This window comes from Mustela nigripes, chromosome 3 (genome assembly GCF_022355385.1).
Source record: "Mustela nigripes isolate SB6536 chromosome 3, MUSNIG.SB6536, whole genome shotgun sequence".
Taxonomy (NCBI): Eukaryota; Metazoa; Chordata; class Mammalia; order Carnivora; family Mustelidae; genus Mustela; species Mustela nigripes.
This window is the reverse complement of record NC_081559.1, coordinates 3,591,736-3,615,186: the sequence shown is the minus strand read 5'-3', so window position 1 is coordinate 3,615,186 and position 23,451 is coordinate 3,591,736. Positions and strand designations below refer to the sequence as shown.

At 33.5% G+C, this 23,451-nt stretch overlaps 1 protein-coding gene across 2 annotated transcripts in view; it reads right to left on the bottom strand.

Annotated features, from left to right (window-relative positions):
• Positions 1-23,451, bottom strand: part of GLS (glutaminase) — a 79,054-nt gene that overhangs the window by 29,290 nt on the left and 26,313 nt on the right. For both annotated transcript variants that reach the window (XM_059393080.1, XM_059393079.1), the window contains exons 7-13: positions 19,485-19,543; positions 11,449-11,481; positions 11,299-11,357; positions 8,103-8,169; positions 7,519-7,569; positions 4,934-5,110; positions 2,915-3,046 (exon numbers count right to left, since the gene is read on the bottom strand). In XM_059393080.1, coding sequence (XP_059249063.1) covers positions 2,915-3,046; positions 4,934-5,110; positions 7,519-7,569; positions 8,103-8,169; positions 11,299-11,357; positions 11,449-11,481; positions 19,485-19,543 — 578 coding nt within the window. The remainder of the gene's footprint in view (positions 1-2,914; positions 3,047-4,933; positions 5,111-7,518; positions 7,570-8,102; positions 8,170-11,298; positions 11,358-11,448; positions 11,482-19,484; positions 19,544-23,451) is intronic.

The following is a 23,451-nucleotide window of genomic DNA, read 5'->3' as shown; positions in this document are numbered from 1 at the left end:
CATATGAAAGAACTATTCTATCAAATAACCGTAAAGCACCACAAAAATATTAATCAATATTCTGGTTATAATCTATAAGCAATCCAACATCATCCTCTAGCTTTTGTAAATTATAAGAAACTGAAAAATAAATCAGAATTTTAATTGAGAAAGTTTGCAGAAAAATTATGGTACACAATATAGAGTCTATGAAGCAGTAAATGTACATAAAACCAGAAGCTGAAATATTAGCAAATTTGGATACCATAAAATACTGTGCTAATCAACAGTAATAACAATTTTATTTTGCAGGGCTAATGTCCTCAAAAAACAGACTTTTCAAGGTAGTTTATGGATAAAGATATTCAAATATGAAGATTAATGATGATATAATAAACTATAATATTTCTTAATTGGCTTTAAATTTAAACCTTTCCAAGTTTAATAATTTTAGTTGAGCTTTTGGAAACTGAAAACTATTTAAAACCATGACAATTAAAACATCAACTTCAAACATAATTTTCTGTGGGAATGAATATAAGGGAACTGTCTGAAGGAAGCAATTTGAAGTTCCTCTATGAGTACTTCCACAGCTATCCCAGTAACTGGCAGATACGCAGGCAGAATGGCAACAAGCAAAAAAACTATCGAAATGACTTAAAAAAAAAAAAAGAATCACTGGATGGTTCCACTTATATGATCATTATCATACATATCCACTCATGATAAAAACCTTCAACAAAGTAGGTTTAGAGGGAATATACCTCAACACAATAAAGACCATATATGATGTTACCCACAGCTAACATCATACCTAATAGGGAAAAAAACTTGAAAGCTTTTCCCTTAAAATCAAGAACAAGATGTCTACTCTCACCACTTGTATTCAACACAGTATTGGAAGTCCTAACCAAAGCAATCAGACAATAAAAGAAACAGAAAGCATCCAAACTGATAACAAAGAAGTAAAACTTTCACTATTTGCAGATGAAATGATACTCTAGAAAACCCTAAAGACTCCACCAAAAAACTACTAGAACTGATAAATGAATTCAGTAAAGTCACAGGATACAAAATCAATATACAGAAATCCAATGCTATTGGATTATTAGTTTTACACACTAATAATGAAACCACAGAAAGTAAGAAAGAAATCCCATTTATAATTGCACCAAAAATAATAAAATACCTAGGAATAAACTTAACCAAAGAGGAAAGACCTGTACTCTGAACTCTAAAATGCTAACGAAAATGACACAAAGCAATGGAAAAGACATTCCATGCTCATGGAATGGAAGAACAAATATTGTTAAGATGTCTACACTACTCAAAGCAATCTACAGATTTAATGTAATTCTATCAAAATACCAAAAGCATTTTTCATAGAACTAGAACAAACAAGCCTGAAATTTGCATAAAACCCACAAAAGACTCTACATAGCCAAAGCAATCTTAAAAAAGAACAAAACCAAGGTATCACAATTCCAGACTTCAAGTTATATTACGAAGCCATAATAAAACAGCATGGTGCAGGCACAAAAACAGACACAGATATCAATGAAACAGAACAAAACATCCGGAATTAAACCCATAATTATATGGTCAACTAATCTTTGACAAAGTAGGAAAGAATATGCAATGGTTTAAAAAGACAGACTCTTCAATGAGTGGTGTTAGGGAAACTAGACAACTACATGCAAAATAATGAAAGTGGACCATTTTCTTACACCATACACAAAAATCAACTCAAAATGGATTAAGGAACTACAGCCAACTTCTTTCTAGGTATGTCTCCTGAAGCAAAGAAAACAAAAGCAAAAATAAAGTATTGGGACTACATCAAAATAAAGTTTCTGCACAGCAAAGGAAACAATCAACCAAACTAAAAACACCCTAATGAAAGGGAGAAGATACCTCAAAATTACCTATTAAAATAAAGGGTTAGTATCTAAAATATGTAAGGAACTGATACAACTGAACACCCAAAAATCAAATTATCTGATTACCAAATGGACAGAAGACATGAACAGACATTTCTCCAAAGACATGCAGATGGCCAACAGACACATGAAAAGATGCTCAACATCACTCATCGCCAGGGTAATGCAAATCAAAACCACAATGAGGTAGTACTTCACACTTCTCAGAATGGCTAAAATCAGAAACTAAAGAAACAAGTGTTGGTGAGGATGTGGAGAAAAAGGAACCTTTGTGCACTGTTGACTGGCATGTAAACTGGCGCAGCCACTATGGAAAACAGTATGACGTGTCCTTAAAAAGTCTAAAAAAAATGTTAAGAAAGAACTATCCTATATCCAGTAATCATTCTATTTGGCATTTATCCCCAAAATACGAAAACACTCATTTGAAGGGATATATGCACCCCTATGTTTACTGGAGCATTATTTATAATCGCCAAACTATGGAAAGAGCCCAAGTGCCGCTGACGGATACATGGAATAAAGAAGTGATGTGTACATACATACACAATGGAATATTATTCAGCCGTAAAGAAGAATGAAATCTTTCCATTTGGCTATAACATGGATGGATCCAGAGTATAATACTGAGTGAAGTAAGCCAGTCAGAGAAAGAAAAATAGCATATGATTTCACTTGTTTGTAGAATTTAAGAAATAAAACAAATAAAGAGGGGGAAAAAAAAGAGATAAACTAAAAATGGACTCAACTATAGAGAACTGCTGGTTACCAGAGAGGTGGGTAGGGAGATGGGTGAAATAGGTGAAGGGGATTAAGACTGCACTTATCATGATGAACAATGGATCATGTACAGAATTACTGAATCACTATATTATACACCTGAAACTCATATATATCATCATGTATTAACTATATTGCAATCAAAAATTTAAAAAATGGAATCACTGGATGTTCCACTTATATGACCATTATTTTCATTACGAAAATTTGCTTACATGACAGAAATGAATTCCCTTAACACTGTTGCCCATCTTGTCCAGAGGAGGAGACCAGCACATCATGCCCATGACATTGGGCACAACTAAAAGAATGCCCCCAGCAACTCCGGATTTTGCAGGAAGACCAACCTGAAAATAATTTGAAGAGAAAGATATTCATGTTAACATTTTTTAAAAAAGGGAGGGTACGTCCAACAATAAGGGAATCGGCTTAAAAATTTTGGTTTACATACACACAGAATTCTAACATTACAAATGTTGTGGAAAAGTATCTTTCAACATGTATATAAGGAATAAATGAGAAAACACTATTAGAGCTGAAATATATTTGAATATAAAAAAATTTGAAAAGATATACTCTAAGGATTAAAGTCCATTACATCATAAATTGTGGGGCTATGCATGTTTTTATTTTAGTCTCTTGGCCTATTATTTTTTAATTCTATAATAAATATGAATTCAAGTATAAAAAGTTACTTTGAAAAAGATATTCTATGACTAGAGAACAATGAAAAATTATAGCTTCTTAAAAGATTCTCTGTAGGGGTGGCTCAGTCATTAGCATCTGCCTTCCGCTCAGGTCATGACCCCAGGGTCCTAGGATCAAGCCCCACATTGGGCTCTGCTGGAGGGAGCCTACTTCTCCCTCTCCCACTGCTTGTGTTCCCTCTCTACCCCCTGCTTGCATTCCTTCTCTTGCTAGGTCTCTCTGTCAAATAAATAAAATCTTTAAAAATTTTAAAAAACTGAAAAAAAAGAAAGATTCTCTGATATACTGTCAGAGAACTGTCTGAGGAAGACAAGTAAGATGGTAATTTAAACTAATCCTCTTCAAAACTTTTAAGTTTGCATTCTATACTTGACAGTAACTATGATAAAAGACAATATTAATATCATCAGGGCAGTATGCACTAATGGCTTACTAACATTCTGATATTGAGTATCTATTGCTAGAACTAATCTTGCATAAAACCTAAGGAAAAAAAAAAACCACCTGAATGGGATATACCAATTTACCAGGAATGCAAGATACAAAGAACAATGGTATGGATAAAATAAACAAAATCTAGACTGTGAGGAACTGTACAGGATAAGTGACCCAGTTTTTTCAACTAAAAACAAGAAAAAAGAAAGGCCAAGGGGGAGAACACAGATTTTAGAAATAACAATAAAGGGAGATACAACCAATCACAGTGTATGCCCCTTATTTGCAACCCAAGTCAAACTAGAAAATAATTTATAAGACAATCCAGATCAGGTGAACATTAAATATTTTGATGCTATTAAAAGACTAAGTTGTTTTTATCTTTTTATGATGTAATAATGCTGCTATGGTTTTTTAAAAAACGTCCTTATCATTTAGAATTACATATTAAACTACAGCAAGAGTATGAAATAAAGATAAACAATATTGGTCATGCATTGATAATTACTGAAGTTGAGTAGTACATAACATATTAAATGCATTTCTCCATTTTTCTGTTTAAAAAATTTCAAGTGAAATTTTTTTAGGGCATTATGTCTTCACATAAGCATGAGTAAGAAAGTCTATAGATTTCACAAGTGTACACAAATGTCACAAGGGCACAACAGAGCTTTATGCAGTATATTTTTGTTAAATATACTTCAAGTGCTTTAAAATATCTACGACAATAACCAAAGATGTTAAACATCACAATTATGTGCACCTTCTGAACATAAGGAGTTCTTGAGTGTATGTAATCATCGTAATGCTAAATATTAAGAAAAAGCAAAGAAAGTCTATACTAACCGTGCACATTGGAATGCCTTAAAAGTAGAAGTCATGCGGTTCTATAAATTAAACTTCAAGTACTCAAGAATATCTGGTAGACTGCTTAACTCTTTTCCTTACCAAGTCTGTAACAAATTAACCTTGAAAACAAGTCTCTCTTGTTTTTTGTTCAGCTTTAGAACCAAAGTTCAAACTGTATTTTTAAAAGAACTAGTCCAGACTAGTTTCTTGCAGTAGAAAACTGAGATCAAACAATTACTTACATGGAAAGCAAACTGCCCTGAGAAATCATACATGCCACAGGAGTGCATCAAACTCAGCGTATTCCGAACTGCTTCAGGGCTCAGTACTCTCTCCCCAGTAATCGGACAGAAACCTCCGTTAGCCAGCGTCGCAGCCATCACACTGGCTGATTCACAAGTTACTTCAATGGAGCATAACTAAAAGGAAGAAAAAACTGTCTGAAAATCTAAATTCACACTATTTTTTGTACTGCAGTTGACTTCTAAGGTAATCTGTTTCATCTGGTATTTTATACAGATCTGAAATCTTTCTTCTAAGGGAATTATTTTGATATAACTTAATATCATTCCAAAGATTTTAATTTGAACAAAGTTCAAGCCCCTTTAAGGTTTATCCCAATTTGCCCAGTTACATAGTCTTCTAACAGCAAAACTAGGATAGGAAGAGCCAGCCCCTAAGCACTAACATTTGTAACTGCCCAAATGATATTAAAAGTTGTTTAAATATTAATACTTTCTAACAATTGTTTTTAAATCAAAAGAAAAAGGAGCCATGATATATTTTTAAGATAAAGCAACATACACGAGTAGTATGATAGACAGCACCTACATGAGAAATTACCACTCAAGGAAAAAATGCTAAAATGCCTGACATTTCACTATGGCAAAGTTCAGCATCCCTTTGTAGCTATATGTAAAAAATTAAGGGAAGAAAACTCTAAGATGGCTCTAGCCTGGATATTCTGTGTGCCTAAATCAAAACGCTACCTTTTAAGTCACTTATCAATATTCAAATATTTCTTTGATACTGATTATGGGTGCTGGATAAATTATAATCAATAAAAAAAGGCAAAGTCTAGGTGCAGTATAGTTTAGAATTTTCACATTTAAATACAGTCAAAATAATGGAAACAGTTTATCATAGCAAACCCAAATTTACCCGTAAAATGTAAACAATAAAAATATGCTCCATTTTATTTTTCCTTTATAGTAACCAAAACTGTGGGTGAAGGGGAGCAAGCAGAAGAGAAGATAGGAAGAGGGAACAGGAGGAAAAGACTAGGTTCTCAAAGTGTAAGCTTTCCTTATCCATAGTTCAAGATTCTACAAGAGGCACAAAGGGGTTTGGGAGAGCAAGAGGAAAACTAGCTACAGTGCATTAGGAAACTGACGGGGAGCCACTTTTTGCCTGACTTTTACTTTTATTTGTATTAAAATCTCTTCCCTATTTCTTCAAAACTAGAAAACCTAATTACTATACGACCCAGACAGCAAAGACTTAGAGCAGATTTAATCATGAAACTTTCTAAAACAAGTAAGATTTAAATTCCAATGATCATTTCCCAATTTATACTTGGTATTAACTGGAATTTTGTTTGTCATAAAATGATACACTACTAATTTTACAAATCCCAATCTGAAAGTGCTTTCCTGATACCCTGATGGATGTTCAATTACATGTAGCCCTTCTCCAAAAAAGTAAGGCTTCTATGGTCTTCTCTTAATTTTTGCCCAGAAGTACAGACATTTCACAGTAGATTAGTAGCACCTAGGCTGTAATAGCCAAAGTAAAGTATGTATACCAAAGGAAAAGAAGCATTAATGTATGGAAGAAATTCATACGGGCTAGGGCAAAAAATAGGGCTACTGGGTATAAGTAAATATGATACTATATATAATACCTTTTGGATTCAAAGGAATTTCACACATATCATCTCATATTATCTTCAATGTAATGCAGAAAGTTAGGGTAAACATGTGCTATACATAATAAAACAAGGTCTAAGTAACTGAAATTAGGTCACATGTTTAAAAAGTGGCCAGATTAGACCTTGATTTTATATTGATAGTCTGGATTCTCGATTCACAACTCTTTACATTATAGCAGGTGACAAACTGCCATCAAAATCTACTTCATTATCAATCTTCCTTATATATTCTTGAAGATGACCACTAATTCTAAATTCAAGCACATCTTGTACAGACAGATAAATGTAAGGTTAACTAGAAATCAATGGAAAGTAATTTGTTACTATGTAGCTTGATATGATAACCCATCGGAGGCTCCAATGTTACTGTATCTGTAGGAATGAAATGAACTGAAAACACAGGGAGAAAAGAGAGCTGTCCTGGAAGGTTATTTAAAACCAAGTTCTATAACCACAGATTATATGTGTGGCCCACCTCTCTCACGAATGCGGAGAGCTACTTTAACTAAGAAAAAAACCCATCATATGACACTGCAAAAATGAATTAAACCAACCAAGAAACTGCCTCTTCAAGATGCTGAATATAAACCCTCTGATAAACAAATAAATTCTCCAAAATTGAAAAGCTAAGAAGTCAGCTTAGTTTAAATAAGGACAAGTGAATTTCTAGAGTTATACATCATTTTTGACACTTCTTAAATATAGTGTTTTTACAGAAAAAAACTCCCTCTTACATTCTGAGGCATGATATTTTAGGAGAAAAAGACATGAAATTATCTTTTACGAAGGCTTTTTTGGGAAGGTCAATGGTAAATGTATTCTATCTTAACCTGAAGCCATGATTCTGCAAAGTGTGATACACCTATTTATCACAATTCATAGAGTAAAGTATATTACCTGGAAATAGAAGTCTAATATACCAACCATGTCTGTGCCTTCTGGAAAACACTGAAAAAACAGAAGGGCAATTAAAGACAAGAATATATGCACATAACTAAAAGACACATAAAGATTAAATTTAAAATGTACACAAATGTTTCACCTTGAGAAAGCAGCACATAATTTATAAACAGTATAAATATGAAATAATGAAGAACAATAAAATAAAACTACATCATATACAGATTTCTAAATACTATAAACTGATTCATAATTCATAAACTAAGTTACTGGACCACTCTTAAAATTTAAGAATCAAATTTAATCAACAATAGTCTGGCATTACACTTTGGAAAAATAGGCTAATCCTCAAGCAAAAGTTGCATTAATAAAACTAGTCAAATACTTGAATACTGCCGATTTTAAAACAATTTAATATTATTACCATTTTGACACCATTAACCTCAAGAGTGTTTTGTAAAAATTTCTGCACTTAAATAGCAATAGGTAGTTGCTTATAAGTTGTTGCTGAGTTCTTAGCATACATCCCAATGTATTTTACTAAATAAAATAATTTGAAATAGAAACAAAAATTCAAAAACCTTTTTTTCTTTTAGGTAATATCCTATTGCAAAGTTTCGATCTCCACTTTCTCTTTCAGACTGAAACCTAGGAAGAAAAGAAAATTACTCTATTTAGAAAATTTCTCTACTTATTTCGTATAAGAGTATGATTGTTCTGTAGTTTAATTTATATAGCAAGAGTAAAGACTGCTAGGTTCCAGTCCCAGTTCTGTCAAATAGGCTAGCTATGTGTCTTGAGGAAGTCATTTAAGCGACAATTCTTGTAGCCTTAACTTCCTCAGCTGTAAAAGGACTGAAGTGAGGTACGCCCTTTCTAATCTCCATATTTTGTGAATAAAGAAGCTAATTTTAAAATTATCAAATATTCCACCATTAAAAAATATACTAAAAAGTTGCAGAATCTTCTGGATCCTCAAAAAGTATAATAATCAATTCCAACTGAGGGAATGAATGGACATTTCACTGAGAGAGGGACAAATGAAATGGGCCTTTCAGCATTTGTTGGATTAACAGATTTCAGGGGGAAGCCTAGGCAGTGGCAAATTCCATGTAGCACAAAGGTAAAACGTTTAAAAGACAGAATTTCACTGAAGAATGGCACATATTCTGATGTATCTGGGAAATAGGGTTCATGGAAAAGAGTGGAGAAACATCGAACTAACAAAGGAGACTAGAACCACATTATCAAGACCGATAAATGCTTAAAATGGCTCCTGTCAACAAAATGAAAGCTTAAAGGCTTCCAATCAAATTACCTAGGAAGATCTACACTTTGGAAGGGTAACTCTAACATCAGTTTGGGAAAAGGGAAAAAAAGAGGACTGACGTTATTAGGAGACTGGAGTGTTAAGAGCCACTGAAAGCCTGAACTTAGGTAGTGGTGATAGGAATGGAAGGAGAGGAGCGATCAAACATGAGAGCAGTTCAGCAAATCTTCCAACCTGATGGGAAAGAGGAGAAACAGGGGGAATGAAGTCTGGTACAGAAGTCTAGATTTCTAATGCAGTCTACTGAAAGGATCATGATATCAACTGATGGGAGAAAAGAGCAGTTTGAGAAGAAAAAGAATGAGTTTTAATTTTAGACAGATTTAATTTGCAGTACATTTGAGAAATCAACCTCCAAGTTTCCAGAAGGCTGCTGACAAGAGGAAACATGGGTGACACACTTTGTATTATCAATCATGGAGGTGGGGGTGGCAGTCCCCTCTAACTACACGTTTTAATGTTTCTGTGGTCAGAAAAACAATGCTGAATGTGGAAAAGCTCTGGAAAATAAACTTGTCAACCTGCCATGCCTTTAAAAAAAATCAGCACAGTGCAGTAACTACTCAGCAATGACTACTCTGCCCAGCACTGGCTCTGTTCAACAAACACTAAATCAAGTGCCTATTATCTGCCAGGTAACAGGAATACAAAAGTGAACCGGAAGATATTCTATCCAGGTCTAACGGAGATCAGAATCTAACAGCAGTGATGGGACAGAGAGACAAAGAGTAAGCTCAATTAATTATGGTAATATGAGACCACAGGAGAGAGCTGAGATGCGATTCACGAAAAACTTCTGGGAAAAGATATTTAAGCAGATGAATAAAAGTTGGTACAGCAGAAAATTTTTGCCTCCTGAAACATGTAGTACAAAGTATCACCTAGTTAGCAGTCATGACAAAACTGTGTCAGCTTTATCTAACCACAGGAAACAACAGACCTATTCAAAATGGAAAATATCCACTATAGCCCATGGGCCAGATGTAGCCTGCTGCCTATTTTCATAAATAAAGTTTCTTGGAACACCACCTCATATTGTCTATAGCTACCTTCTTACCAAAACAGTAGAAATGAGTAGTTGAAACAGAGTCTCTATGGCCCATAAGTCTGAAATATTTACTATCTGGTCCTTCACAGAGAAAGTTAGTTAATTCCTACTTGGTAAAAAAAGTGATTGGCACTCCTCAAAGAAAACCATTTAATAAAATTTCATGAAGCAAGGGTTTAGGGCAGGGGGATCTCTTCCATTTCAATAAAGCAAAAGAGACAAAAATGCCTTGCATGAACCTTAATTAATTCCTGGGGAAAAAAGGCTATAACAGGCATTTAGGGGACAGTTGGGGACATTTACATATTGAAGATATTTTTAAATTAATGTTAGTGACCTTAAATTTGTTGATGGTGTTGTGATTATGTAGGAGACTGTCCTTATTCTTAGAATACACACGTTGAGTTATTTAAGGGTGAAATGTTGTTCTATTAGTTCAGGAAAATAATCCCATCATAATCATGTATATTTACATACATGTACACATAGAGAGAGATACACATCTTTTTAAATACTATTTAAAGAAAGAGGTTGAGGAAAAGCAAACGAGACAAAATATTAATCAGAAAATATCCAGATATTCATTGTTTATTCTTTCAATTTTTCTGTAGACTGGCCAATTTCAAAATTTAAAACTTGGGGTCAAAGTCAAGTTAGCCAGGCAGAGAAACTGAGAGAGGTAAGACCGGGGCACCTGGGTGGCTCACAGTTAAGTGTCCAACTCTTACTTTCTGCTCAGTCATAACCTCAGGGCCATGGGAACTGACCCCAAGATGGGTTCCTCGTTCAGCCCAGAGTCAGTTTGTCCCTCTCCCTCTGCTCCCCTGCCCCCACCCCAGCTCAGACATGCTCTCTTGCTCTCAAAATGAGTAAATAAATAAATTCTTTAAAAAGAGAGAGAGACATAAAACATGTATCACAGGCAAAAAAAAAAAAAAGTAACTATCAGCAATTTTTTAAAAAGATTTTATTTGTCAGAGAGAGAGAGAATACACAAGCAGGAGAAGTGGCAGGCAGAGAGAGAAGAAGGCTCCCTGCTGAGCAAGGACCAGAGTGTGGGACTCAATCCCAGGACCCTGCAATCTTGACCTGAGCCGAAGGAGCCACCCAGGTATCCCTAATTACCAGTAATTTAAGGTACAGTTGGGTTCCCTTCTAACTCTATAATTACCCACAAGAAGTTTATCAAAACTGTTGAAAGCATTTATTTACTCCCTGAAGTAAACCCTAGGACCAACTCGAAGTATACTGTGTATTACAACAGGGAGAGGGGTGGGAAAAGGAGGGAGAGAAGTGGGACAAGACAGCATTTAAAATAGAATTCTATAATCTAGTTACGTTTGTTAATTTAAAGAGGCCTGGCCTATTATAAAAAACTTAAACCACAAATCAGACTCACGTTGCATTACTGAATCCAACATATTCATTGCCAGCCATCTTATTCAAAAACTGCATCACCTATAAACCGAAATTAGAAAGTGCTAGTCAAAAAACAAATACATAAGGAATATAAATATAGCACAAAAACTGAATTCCATATTGCACTTACATAGTCAAATTTTTCAGCATTATTCACTCCTTGCTGCAAAGAAATGAGACATAAATGTTAATATCGGCATCACCCCACAGTTAAGTTTTAAGTGAATATAGTACCAAAATTTCAAACTGCTATCATTATGATTAATATACTGTGCATTAGTACTTTTAACACTAGGAAATACTCTAAAATAATTTTATATTTACATAAACTTTCTACATATTCTTTTATTAACACCAATATGTTGAGAATGGATCTGAATTACGAAGGGAATGCTTTATTTTAAGTATATCTTTACCCAACCAAAAGTTACAGAATTTTAGTTACCCCAAGTTCCCTTAACTTTCAGGACAACACACAATATTCTAGAATGTATGTTATTTAATTTCATATTTTAAAAAAACTTAAAATAAAGTTTCACCCTTAGAAAAGAATTGAGTATTTATAAATTATGGTTTTCAATTTAGAACGATCTACTTATATTTTTAAAATAATCTTAAACCAGTATTAGAGTTAGAAAAATGAGTTATGTTGCAAAACTAACTAAACTTTTATAATCCTAGTATATGCAAACATTCTGAATACATTCTGCTAGTGTAAAGAAAGCACTACCTTTCACATCTCAAATGTTTTAACAATACTTGAACTAAGAAAACATATTCCATAGTCTCTAAGAAAATTAGCTACATTTGAATTTAGCATTATGCCAATTCAGAGCATGGAAGATGTATTGTTTCGTCACTGCTATTTCTGGTATGTCAGCTACTGCAATGTCAATTGGAAAAACCTATGTAACGTAGATCAGTTCAAGTAGCCAAATGGTTTCATTTTACCTCGGCGAAGTTTACAAAGCAGTAAGATGTAGATCTGAAATCAAACGTATTAATTGGTGATGTGCACCCAAAAGAAACAATACATCTCTAATTTTCAAAACAGGTTTAAAATAATTTGACAACTAAAAATTTTTAAACAAATTTTTTAACTTTACCCTCAAAAATTCTAAAACATTACACTTTCAAATTTTATCATGAGGGGGAAAATCTGTACCACAGAATTATTTAACTGAATATAGCCAGGTTCATTCTCCACTTTACAAGTGGACTAGGATGTGGCTGATAATCCATGAAACCTTACAAATCAACTTATTTAAGAAAGGATGTCAATCACATATACAATCAGTAGCTGAAAAGAACACACTATATTTCATCAAAATTAGGCATTAGCAAAGCTTAAACAAGGTAAGGATAATTTAGCTACAGCCATATTGTAATCACTATCTATGTATTTTCTCTAAAGTGCCTTTTGACATATTTTAAGTTTTCTTTCCTTATAATACACCAGAATTCAAAATGTAGAAATGTAAGTCCAAAGGTGTTCAATGAAAAATAATTAAAAGAAGAAATTACCAACTTCATTGAACTGTTGCAGTTGTCAAAATATTCCATAGATCCTAATGCTGTAAAATATGTAACAACATTTAAACCACAAAAACCTTTTTAACCTTTGAGAAAGCACAAAAAAACCAAAAAAACAAAACAAACAAAAAAAAAAAACACAACTCTTTTGGAAAATGATGTCAGCATTTGCATTGGGATGTTACATGGGTAATTACCATTATACAATTAATCAATGTAAAATAGACAGGTTATACTGAACTTTCATTCTCTGACCTAAACTGTCCCTACAAAACAAATACAAATTTGCTTTATTTAGCTGTCATGTTTAATAAAAAGAACAGAAAAAAAAACCTTTCAACTCTAGACTATGGTCACATGCTTGGTGTACTTTGCAGCTTACTAAATTAAAGCACAACTGAGTTTTGCTTCTATGCTGTTTTTAAAAAACAAGTGGTATTTACGAACGTCAATCGTTATATAACATTTTGGATAAGCTATTTGAAATGTCCTAGGCAGATTATATAAATAAGTAAAATAAAGTATCTCACTGATTTTTGTTGACCCAAGAAAGTCTCTCCCCCAAACTTCCCCCATTTAAATGTAAAAGCACTTGATTAATGTTTGTTCTTACTATCTACCCTGAAAACAGTATTTAATTTAAGTCAATAAAATATATTTGCCCCTGTATCTCTCAGGAGGATTCGGTGTATCTCAGAGATATATTTCATTACAAAATGTTAATTTCTAAAAACAAACAAACAAAAAAACTGTATAAAGTTTATTTGCAAAGATGTGAAAGAAAAAGCACACATAAAAAATAAACTAGAGTAAAACCCCAAAAGCAAAAATGTAAACTGTAAAAACAAAATCCATCATCATTATCTAGTAGTGGGGTACAGAGGGTAGGAATAAGAGATGTTATGAAAATTAGAAGCCAGGAATGGGTACCTGGGGGCTGGTTATATTATCATGTTTATTTTGTATATGTTTGAAATTTTTCACAAAAATTTGAAGAAAAAAATGCTTATTTGTTAATAATGTCCCATCTTAATTTACAGCTGTTACTTTCTACAGCTAAAATTAAGAAATTAAATATTCCTATTTAAAATTTTCCAGATGTATGAGTTGAGAAATCTTGCTGACAACAGAGGAGTAGATTGAAATAGGGAAGGTTTTGTTATAGCAATACCACTAGGCTCTTTACATATAAAAATCAACCCATGGGGCGCCTGGGTGGCTCAGTGGGTTAAGCCGCTGCCTTAGGCTCAGGTCATGATCTCAGGGTTCTGGGATCGAGTCCCGCATCAGGCTCTCTGCTTGGCAGGGAGCCTGCTTCCCTCTCTCTATTTCTCTCTGCCTGCCTCTCCATCAACTTGTGATCTCTCTCTGTCAAATAAATAAATAAAATCTTAAAAAAAAAAAAAAAGTCAACCCATCCTTTAAACTTATACTTCATGCTCTCACTAACAACTTGATCAGATCCTCTGTCCATTTTGTTGAAACCAAAGACCTAGGAACAACCTCATATACAAAGGGTTGTTCCACTCTTTGCAATGATTCATATCCTCAATACCACTGACTCTAATATTTCAAAATGTTCTTTTTTGTTGGTGCCCAAGAGGTTTTTACAACCTAAAGCAGTGCACTATAGTAAAATTTGGGATGCATGAGAAGTATGCCTTCTTATGAAAACTGGAAGGAAATATCTGGACCAAAGGCAGACTAATTTTAAGAAAGACACATATGAAAACTGAAATTTGGAAACTGATAGTCTTAAAACTATTAATGCCCCTTTATCTCTTGAAAAAAAAATTCCCATAACAGGAATACGCTTAGACCAGTTTTAAGTCACTCTACAACCATTATTAGATATGCTATTTTAATTCTAGAAAAAGTTATAGTGATACACAGTAAGTACATTAGGAAAACTAAAAAAAATAATAATAATAAATTGGAGAAAATACATTCACCAAATGAAAATTTTTTTTTTCTTTTGGTGTGTGTGAGAAAGTGTTTTTATTAAAGGAAGGGGACAGTCCTCATGGGCAGAAGGAGCTGCACTGTAACTGTAAGGAGTGACTGACAATATACATTTAAATTGTGTCCATGGGTAGAGATAAAGGAAGTCTCTAAAGGGATTTTCATATGTTAAAAAAGACTTACAGGAACCTGGAGATCAAAGGATTTTTAAAAAGCAAACCAAGTTTTGTTTGAAAACAGTAGTAATCCGGTTCCAGAGACTAGAAAAGTATACAAACTAGTTTCTCTGTAAACATACCTACACTAACTTAAGGAATTTCCATTTCATTAAAGAAAACGTAATGAATGAAAATGTGATAAACAGGCACAGAGTTTTAAACACTGGCTGTTAAAAGAATTAATATAACCATGGTGGAGTGTTTTTATAGCCTGTTTTTATAACAAACATACTCCTGAATTCAATTATGAATTATACATTAAGACACAGGTGAAAATATTACTGTTAACAGGGATATACGTTAATAAATTTAATATAAAAATGATTCATTTGAAGTCCATGCATTAATCAGTTATTTTGTAAGTATATCACTTGATTTCATTCATAAAGTATGGAGGTGTAAAAGCCAATGGAAAATTAGCAATCGCAAAGGAAAGAGGCATAAAAGAGGCAAAAAGAAGTAACTGAAAATGATTTTACAGAATACTCTTAGTTTAATCTTACCACAGAAAATGCTTTACAGCTAAATAATACTTGAGGAGTCACAGTAGATATTACAGGTAAAAAATAATATTCTAAATCTAGTATTATCTAAATTAACCCTAAATATAAAAAGTTCTGTTGGCAATAAATTATTTGCCTTTCATTAAAAAAAACCTCAAACAATTCAATCTGATATAAACCTGGAGTGAATAAAATAACACAATAAAATCACCAAATCCAAGGCATCACCCTGAGCCACCTTAAAAGTGTGGCTCACAAGCACATCCAAAAGGTTGCTGCTAACATAACCAAACTGAGCACTACATACATACTAACTAAATTCATCCTATTTTCATGGAGAATGATTGAATTGTCTTTTAAAAAGAAAAAAAAAATCTGTTTTTTTAAATTTAAAAATATTTCTGATTTTTTTTTTTTTAAATCAGGCTTCTTTACATGACAAAAACTGGAAAATACCACCAGAATAAGGAGAGACATAAACACAGAAGAGAATGTAACTTATGCGTTACCTTTATATACAAAAGCAGAATTACGGCGATTCTCTTCCAGTCTGTTGTCCTCTTTTCCCACCCCAGCCCTCAAGTTACCTGAAGATCTTAACTTTCAAACTAAATCTAGGTGAAGTTTTTACCATTGCAAAGAAAAAAATCACATACATATACTGCTATTTCATCCAGAGTTAACTGTGCTCCTTTCAAATTTATTTTTACTCTTCCTTTTAAACAAAGCAACCGTATTACCATCATCAGATAAAACAAACTGCATCAGAAAGTGTTCCTTTAAACTTAGTAGTTACCGCAAAGAAATAAAAGGTATTAATTTTATAGTCGTTTAAATTATGTGCATTTTAAGTACAAAATGACATTTGGTTTTTTTGAAGGTATTTACCTATATAAGCTTTGTTTAAAATTTTAAATATTGGAGTTTTCCTATAAGTTTAGTAGTTAAGAATTTATGCAACAGGTTCCTTCTGTCCAAATCCTCCTCTTTTCCACAATCTGCTAATCCTTTTGAACATTTGCTCTGCCTCTTCCCCCATTTCCTGAGGATCATCTCCAATCCTACAAGGAAAAAATATCAATACTACAAAATTAAGAAATAAAGAGTCTTACTAAAGACTCTACTTAATTTTTGGGGTGGGGTGGGAGAAGACTAACACGAGGAGAAGGTTTTAATAGCACCACATGAAGTTTGAAAAAAAAAGAAACAACCATCCTTACCATCATCAACTACAAGAGCTAAAAAATAAAATTCACATCTAGTAGCCATGGTAAAATATCCACGCTTTGGATACTCAAATGCAAGCTCCCGAGAAATCATTGGTTCCTTACAGATAGCAGGTACTGAATAATGTCCAAAGAATGACCGTATTACACCCACTAAAAATCAGATGTGAATTTTAAGCCAATAAATCATCTTTTGAGCCAGTTAAAATTAAGAAAATAAAATTCCTGCTTTTTGGACAATATAACCATGCTAGGTAGAGACAAAGATGTCATCAAGAGAAGCAGCAAACACCCACATTAAATATGGCAGAGTGAACTGTAATGAAGTGCAAACAAACGAGATTTAGCTCAGGCCCGGCTCTGCTGCTGTCAATCCCTTTCTAGTCTCGGTTTCCTCGCTGCATAAAGTAAGTAGGCTAAACCTGAAGACCCTTTCAGCTACGGTTTTGTTACCTCAGTTTCGATTACCAATTCATAAATATGTGAGCATACGACCTTCACAGATCACATACAGATTTTTAGAGGAGTTTTGAATTCTTTAGAAAAAAAAAAAAAAACAGTCTAAAGAAGTATTACATTCTAGGACAGTCAGTTTTACAGAGGGAGATGAAGCTTACCCCTCCAAGACCTAGATGAACTTCATTAAAGAAAGAGAAAGAAACTTGTGAAACACTTCTAAAAACAAAACAAACATTCCAAGAAAGTGACCTTAAATATGAACTACATCCCAAAGCTGCATTTTCAACTTTGCCAGTAAATTAAAAATGTTTACATATTTAAAATCACTGATCCAATTTATAAATACAAGATGACTCAGTTAAACTTTTGCACTGTTGGACACTGAACCACATTTATGTTGTGTATATGAGTTTTTTTCACTGTTTCATATTAATGTGGCTCAATGTGACTTTTACGGCTCATGACTGCACATGGGAAGTGAAACGGAGGAAGTGATGCTGTGATGTGACCAGACATGCACTTACATGCAGCATTTCAGCATAGTATATGAAACCCATGAATCATTAAACAAAAGATGTTTAAATGCATGCAGTTAAGGAAAGCTTCCTTTAATCATTTATACATGCCCTTTCCTGAAAATATTACTGGTGTGCTATGTTACTCTTTCTCCAATATAAGAGTTCTTCAACTTGGACTCACAGATCAGGTTCGAAGGGTCTGTAAACTCCTTAGTTGATATAAAATCATCATTAAGTGAACATTTTTCTGGGAAGACCCAAAAAAGGTTCAGAACCATTCTAGTGGTTTTTCTCATCAAGCAAGCACTAATACGTAGGTTGTGTTATTGTAACTTTCTTTACTTCTCATTTGTTACTTGTTCAAATCTAAACAATTATTAATGAGATTTTCTCTCATCACAGTGTTCACTGAATTTCATTGTAAGGACCCATTTATACTTGTGTCCATCTCACACTACAAGGTAAGCAAACTACCCGAAGGAAGGACTGTGGCTAGCACAGATTTGTATTAAAATTTTCTACAATAAACAAATATTCTTTCACCTCAAACTGACGACTTTTATCTTAGGTAAAACAGTTATGTATAGCTAAATATTATAATGGGAAAAATAAAAATTTTCATAGTCTTCTAAATGAATTACATTAAAGAATAATCCTTGGCTATAATACCTACCTCACTAGAGTCACAAGGATTAAGTGGACCAATGCTTATAAAGTATTTGTCCTAAAATAACAACTAAACATACATAATTCTTATGACAGTAGTCTTCTATTTGAAAGCCTTTTCTCATGAACATATAAAATTTATTAAAAAGGATTTCCAGTATAGAAATTAGGTATATTTTTATTAATTCGGCCAAAGGCCCCAATATTCCTTACGTAACCAGGGTATCCCATCCTCACTAATGCATCTACAAAGCCATGTTGCTATGTCTTTTTATGCTTGGAAGAGATAAACACAGATTCACTGAAGAAAGTATACAAGTGTTCCAAACATAAATGAGATTTATTGGAATATAAATGAAATTTATAATTAGAAATTAAAAATCTAAATAGTATCACGCACTCAAATCATTTTCAAATACTTATTCCAAACAACATTAGAGCTTCCAATTATTAAGGCAAACCAGACACTAAAACAATCAAAACATACAATGTAAAACAATACATAAGAAAAATAATATAACTTAATAATTGGAATAAGTCTTACTTATTTTAGTTATGATAATAAGCAAAACAAATGAAAGAAGTTCAAATGAAAATCATGAATGTAGCTCCTGAGAGTAGTAGGACTTCGGAATATTCAAGGGTAAATGTACTTTGTCTTAACAAAGTACCAAAACATTTGTTCCTACATATGCTGATGACAAACAGTTAACAGTAAAACGCTTTTAACTGTGTTTACATCTGTTTATTTTCCAAGAGCCAAAAGGAAAGGGAAGAAAAAAATATCAAAACTTTAAGAAGAAAAACCTCTGTGCCTATTGTTCAGCAGAGACTTCTTTTTGAATTTTTGCCAGATCTTCAGGTCAAGGGTAACTGAGTAACTCTACAGTGAGTCATCTGTTTTTTAATTTCATCCTTGAGACTGTATTATTTATTTTTAAATAAATAAGAATTTTAGCTTTATACCATAAGATTTTTAAAAAAACTTTTCATAGTTCTACCTAAATAATCCAAGATTCATCTTTATGCCTTAGTTATTTTTAAAAACTTACTAGGTTAAAAGGAATTGTCAACATTTTACCTTTATTAATGAAGTCACAACAATTGCACCAGCATTTACCATAGGATTGTGTGGCTTATCTGTAAAATATAAAAACAACAGCATCATTTCAAATACTTGATATCATTTTCCATGATGCATAGGTATTTCCTGCAAATATATATCTATTTTCCTTATGTAAGATATCGTTAGTCTTTTTTTTTGGCAGGGGAAAGAGAGGGTGAAAGAATGCATTTAAGTCATTTACTTATCAAACCAATAATATATTTCTATAATAATCATATAGGAAAACAAAGATTCCTATGTATTGAAAGACAATGAATAGCAGTACAAAAGCACATCAAAATTTCCTAACTCTACGATTTACTAGCTATTTGAATGTGGGCAAGTAATTGAACTTCGCTGTGCCTCAGTTTTCCCACCGTATGTTGGGAGTAATAAAGAACATCAACACCTCAGTGAGTCATCATTTCTGAATGAAGCAAAACACATGAAATGCTTAACTGTAAATGGCACACCCTTATGCACTCAAATAATATTGTTAAAAAATAACCTTGAAAGCAGCACCTCTAGTATGAAACCACTTTTGCTTTTTAAAATGCCTTATTTTGGGGACACCGGGGTGGCTCAGTTGGTTAAGCATCTGCCCTCGGCTCAGGTCACGGGGATTTAGCCTCGCACTGGGCTCTCTGCTGGGCTGCTTCACCTTCTTTTTCTGTCTACCGCCTGCTTACCTGTGCTCTTGCCATCAAATAAATAAAATCTTTTTAAAAAATTGCTTTATTTTTGTTTTTATGAATACTCATATACATATGCAGAAAAAGAAAACACAAACACTATAAAGGGATATACCTATGATAAAAATATTATATGAGATTTAAATGATATTCTCTACTTTTCTATATTTCCTGACAATAAAGATGTATTTATCTTAAAAATACTTAAAATTTAAGTTCATCCAAAATCCTATCTCTTTTAATTCTTAGAACAAATAGAATTTCAAGCCTCAACTGATTACCCTGTCATTCATGGCATGGCACAAATGCCAAATATTAATGCCTGAGGATATTGACAACATTTATCTGAAAGCACAATTCCTAATTTATCTATCTGTGGTAGTGATTTGTTTTGGGGGGAACAAATTCATATCTAACTTGATAATTCAACAGAATTCACTAACTACATAATTATTATTCTTCTTAAATTTTAAGCAAGTTGCCTTCTGTAAAAGTAATCTATAACTAAATAACTCTGAGCTCTGGAGAACAGCCTGGCAGTTCTTCAAGAATTAAACAGTTTCCATATGACTAAGCAATTCCATTCCCAGGTATATAACCGAAAAATAGAAAATAAATAAATACATGCACATGAAAATTTGCAAACCAATGCTCACAGCAGCATTATATGTAATAGTCAAAAGGCGAAAAACAATTTAAATGTCCTGTCAACTGATGAATGTCTAAACACAATGTGATTATTTTTATTGTGGTATTATTACCCATACAATGCAATGTTATTCAACAATTTTTTTCTAATTCTATTAATCATTGTCTTGTTTTATAAATCATAAATAGGAGAGTATCGGGTTTTTTTGTTTTTTATTATTATTTTGTTATTATTTTATTAACATAAAATGTATTATTTGCCCCAGGGGTACACTTTGTGAATCGTCAGGCTCACACACTTCTCAGCACTCACCATAGCACATACGCTCTTCAATGCATTTTTTTAAAAAGCAAAGTACAGATGCAATCTACCACATGAGAGCACTTTAATACACTAAGTACAACAGGCCAGTCATAAAAGACCAAATATCATATGATTCCATTTATATAAAATATCCAGAACAGGCAAATCATCTTTTTCTTTAAGAGAGTGAGTCAGCAAGCCGGGGGTTGGGAGGGAGAGAAAGAATCTTAAGCACACAGGACTGGATCTCAGACCCTGCGATCACGATCATGACCTGAGCAGAAAAAGTCATGACAGAGCCACCCAGGCACCCCCGAGCAAGCTAATCTATAGAGACAGAAAATAGATTACTAGTCGCCAGGGGCGGGAGAGAAATGGATGCTCACTGCTAATAGGTACAGGGTATCATTTTGGGCAAAAGTGTCCCAGAATGGATTGTGGTAATGGCTGTACAACCCTATTAATACACTAAAAGCCACTGAACTCTACACTCTAAATGGGTGAATTATATGGCATGAGAAGTATCTCCCAATAACACCGTTAAATTTTTTTTTATTTTAAACAAATACAGACAGAATATTAGGTGATTGACAGTTTACCAGTTTACCCTCAATGTAAGATCAACAGTGTGATTTAACAGCTATGGTTTAAACACTGTACATTTTGGGTTACTCATGATGATGATTGGCTCCAAATGTTAAAATTTAGTATAATATCAGAGTACTTACAATCAAGAGTTCACCTATCCCAAATCCCACTAAGAAAAGTCTGCCTTCTCTAGGTCACACAAAATGAGAGCAACTACTGTCAAAGAAAAGTACTACGTGGCAAGAGGGAGCCAAGAAACAAAAAATTTCCAGTATTATTCACCTGGAAAAAAAAAAAGATACAGACAGAAAACAATACAGAGATCAGCCTGTGCTACATTAGTTTATATTTATGTTTGTGTAGCTGTTTCTGTGTCTGCCCTTTCATGGTCTTGGTATTATCATGTTCAGGCTCTAGAGCCTTTAGGAGGCAGCTAATGTGTATATTCCAATGGTAACACATAAATGTGTGCATTTAATATTATCTAAATTATAAATATTCTGCAAATATCACATCAGCTACATTTAAGATGACCTTTCAAAGAACATTAAACCATTTCATGGCATGACGCTGCAATTTTCAGATGTAAGCAACTGCTCTCTCTGCCTTTGGCTCAAAAGCCAGACACCTCAATGTTTGGAAATATACCAGATACTATAATATAACACCAGCTTTATTGCAGTCTAAAACCTCAGTCTAAAACCCATGACTATAAAATCTACTTGCTTCCTGCTCCACTCTAGGTAGGAGGGGAGAATTGAAAGGTTAAGCTAATTAATAAAATCTACCATCTGAAGTAATGACAAAAATTAGCTTGGTATAATGACAAAATGGACAAGGGCAACATACGAAAGTTAGGAGCACTTTTAACTAGAATGCACAAAACTGTTTAATTTTAGCAAGTATTTATTCTCCAAAGTGACTAAACATGCATTATATTACACTAGCAAAAGTTCTCCAATTGCTAAGCATACGAACCTTAAAAGATGTGGATCATCACTGAGGTTAAGTCAAAGGTTGCTAATGTACATACTAAAGAACTAAAATGTATTCATTTCAGTTTGATACGAATATTTACATTTTAAGTATTATACTAGAATTTTAAAGGGCAATATAAAAATTAAAGTATATTCTACATGAAGTTTAATCCTGCAGTGCCCACTTACCCAACCACCCAAACTTTGTTCTTCCTATATAAAATTCAGTCCTGTCTTCCTCATGTAAACTAGTTCGACACTTTTCTTTCTCAAATCTTTCACAATATAAACCAACATATATATTTTGGCTTCTGTCAATTACACACCTGTAAGATAACAGTTTGTATTTTGTCTGCACGTATTAGATAGATGTCTAACTGCTGCCATATCCGTTAGTATTAGCCTCATAAGTTACTCAAAGAACCAACATCCATTTACCCTGCACAAGCTGTTAACAGAGTGGAAGAAGGCTATGTAAGTATTTGTTAATTAATCTAATTTCTACTGTAAGATAGAAAAAGACTTCACTAGGTGACAGCTGTTTCCAAAAAGTGATTATGTTCGGGCGCCTGGGTGGCTCAGAGGGTTAAAGCATCTGCCTTCAGCTCAGGTCATGATCCCAGGGTCCTTGGATCGAGTCCCACATCGGGCTCTCTCCTTGTTGGGGAGCCTGCTTCCTCCTCTCTCTCTCTCTGCCTGCCTCTCTGCCTGCTTGTGATCTCTCTCTGTCGAAT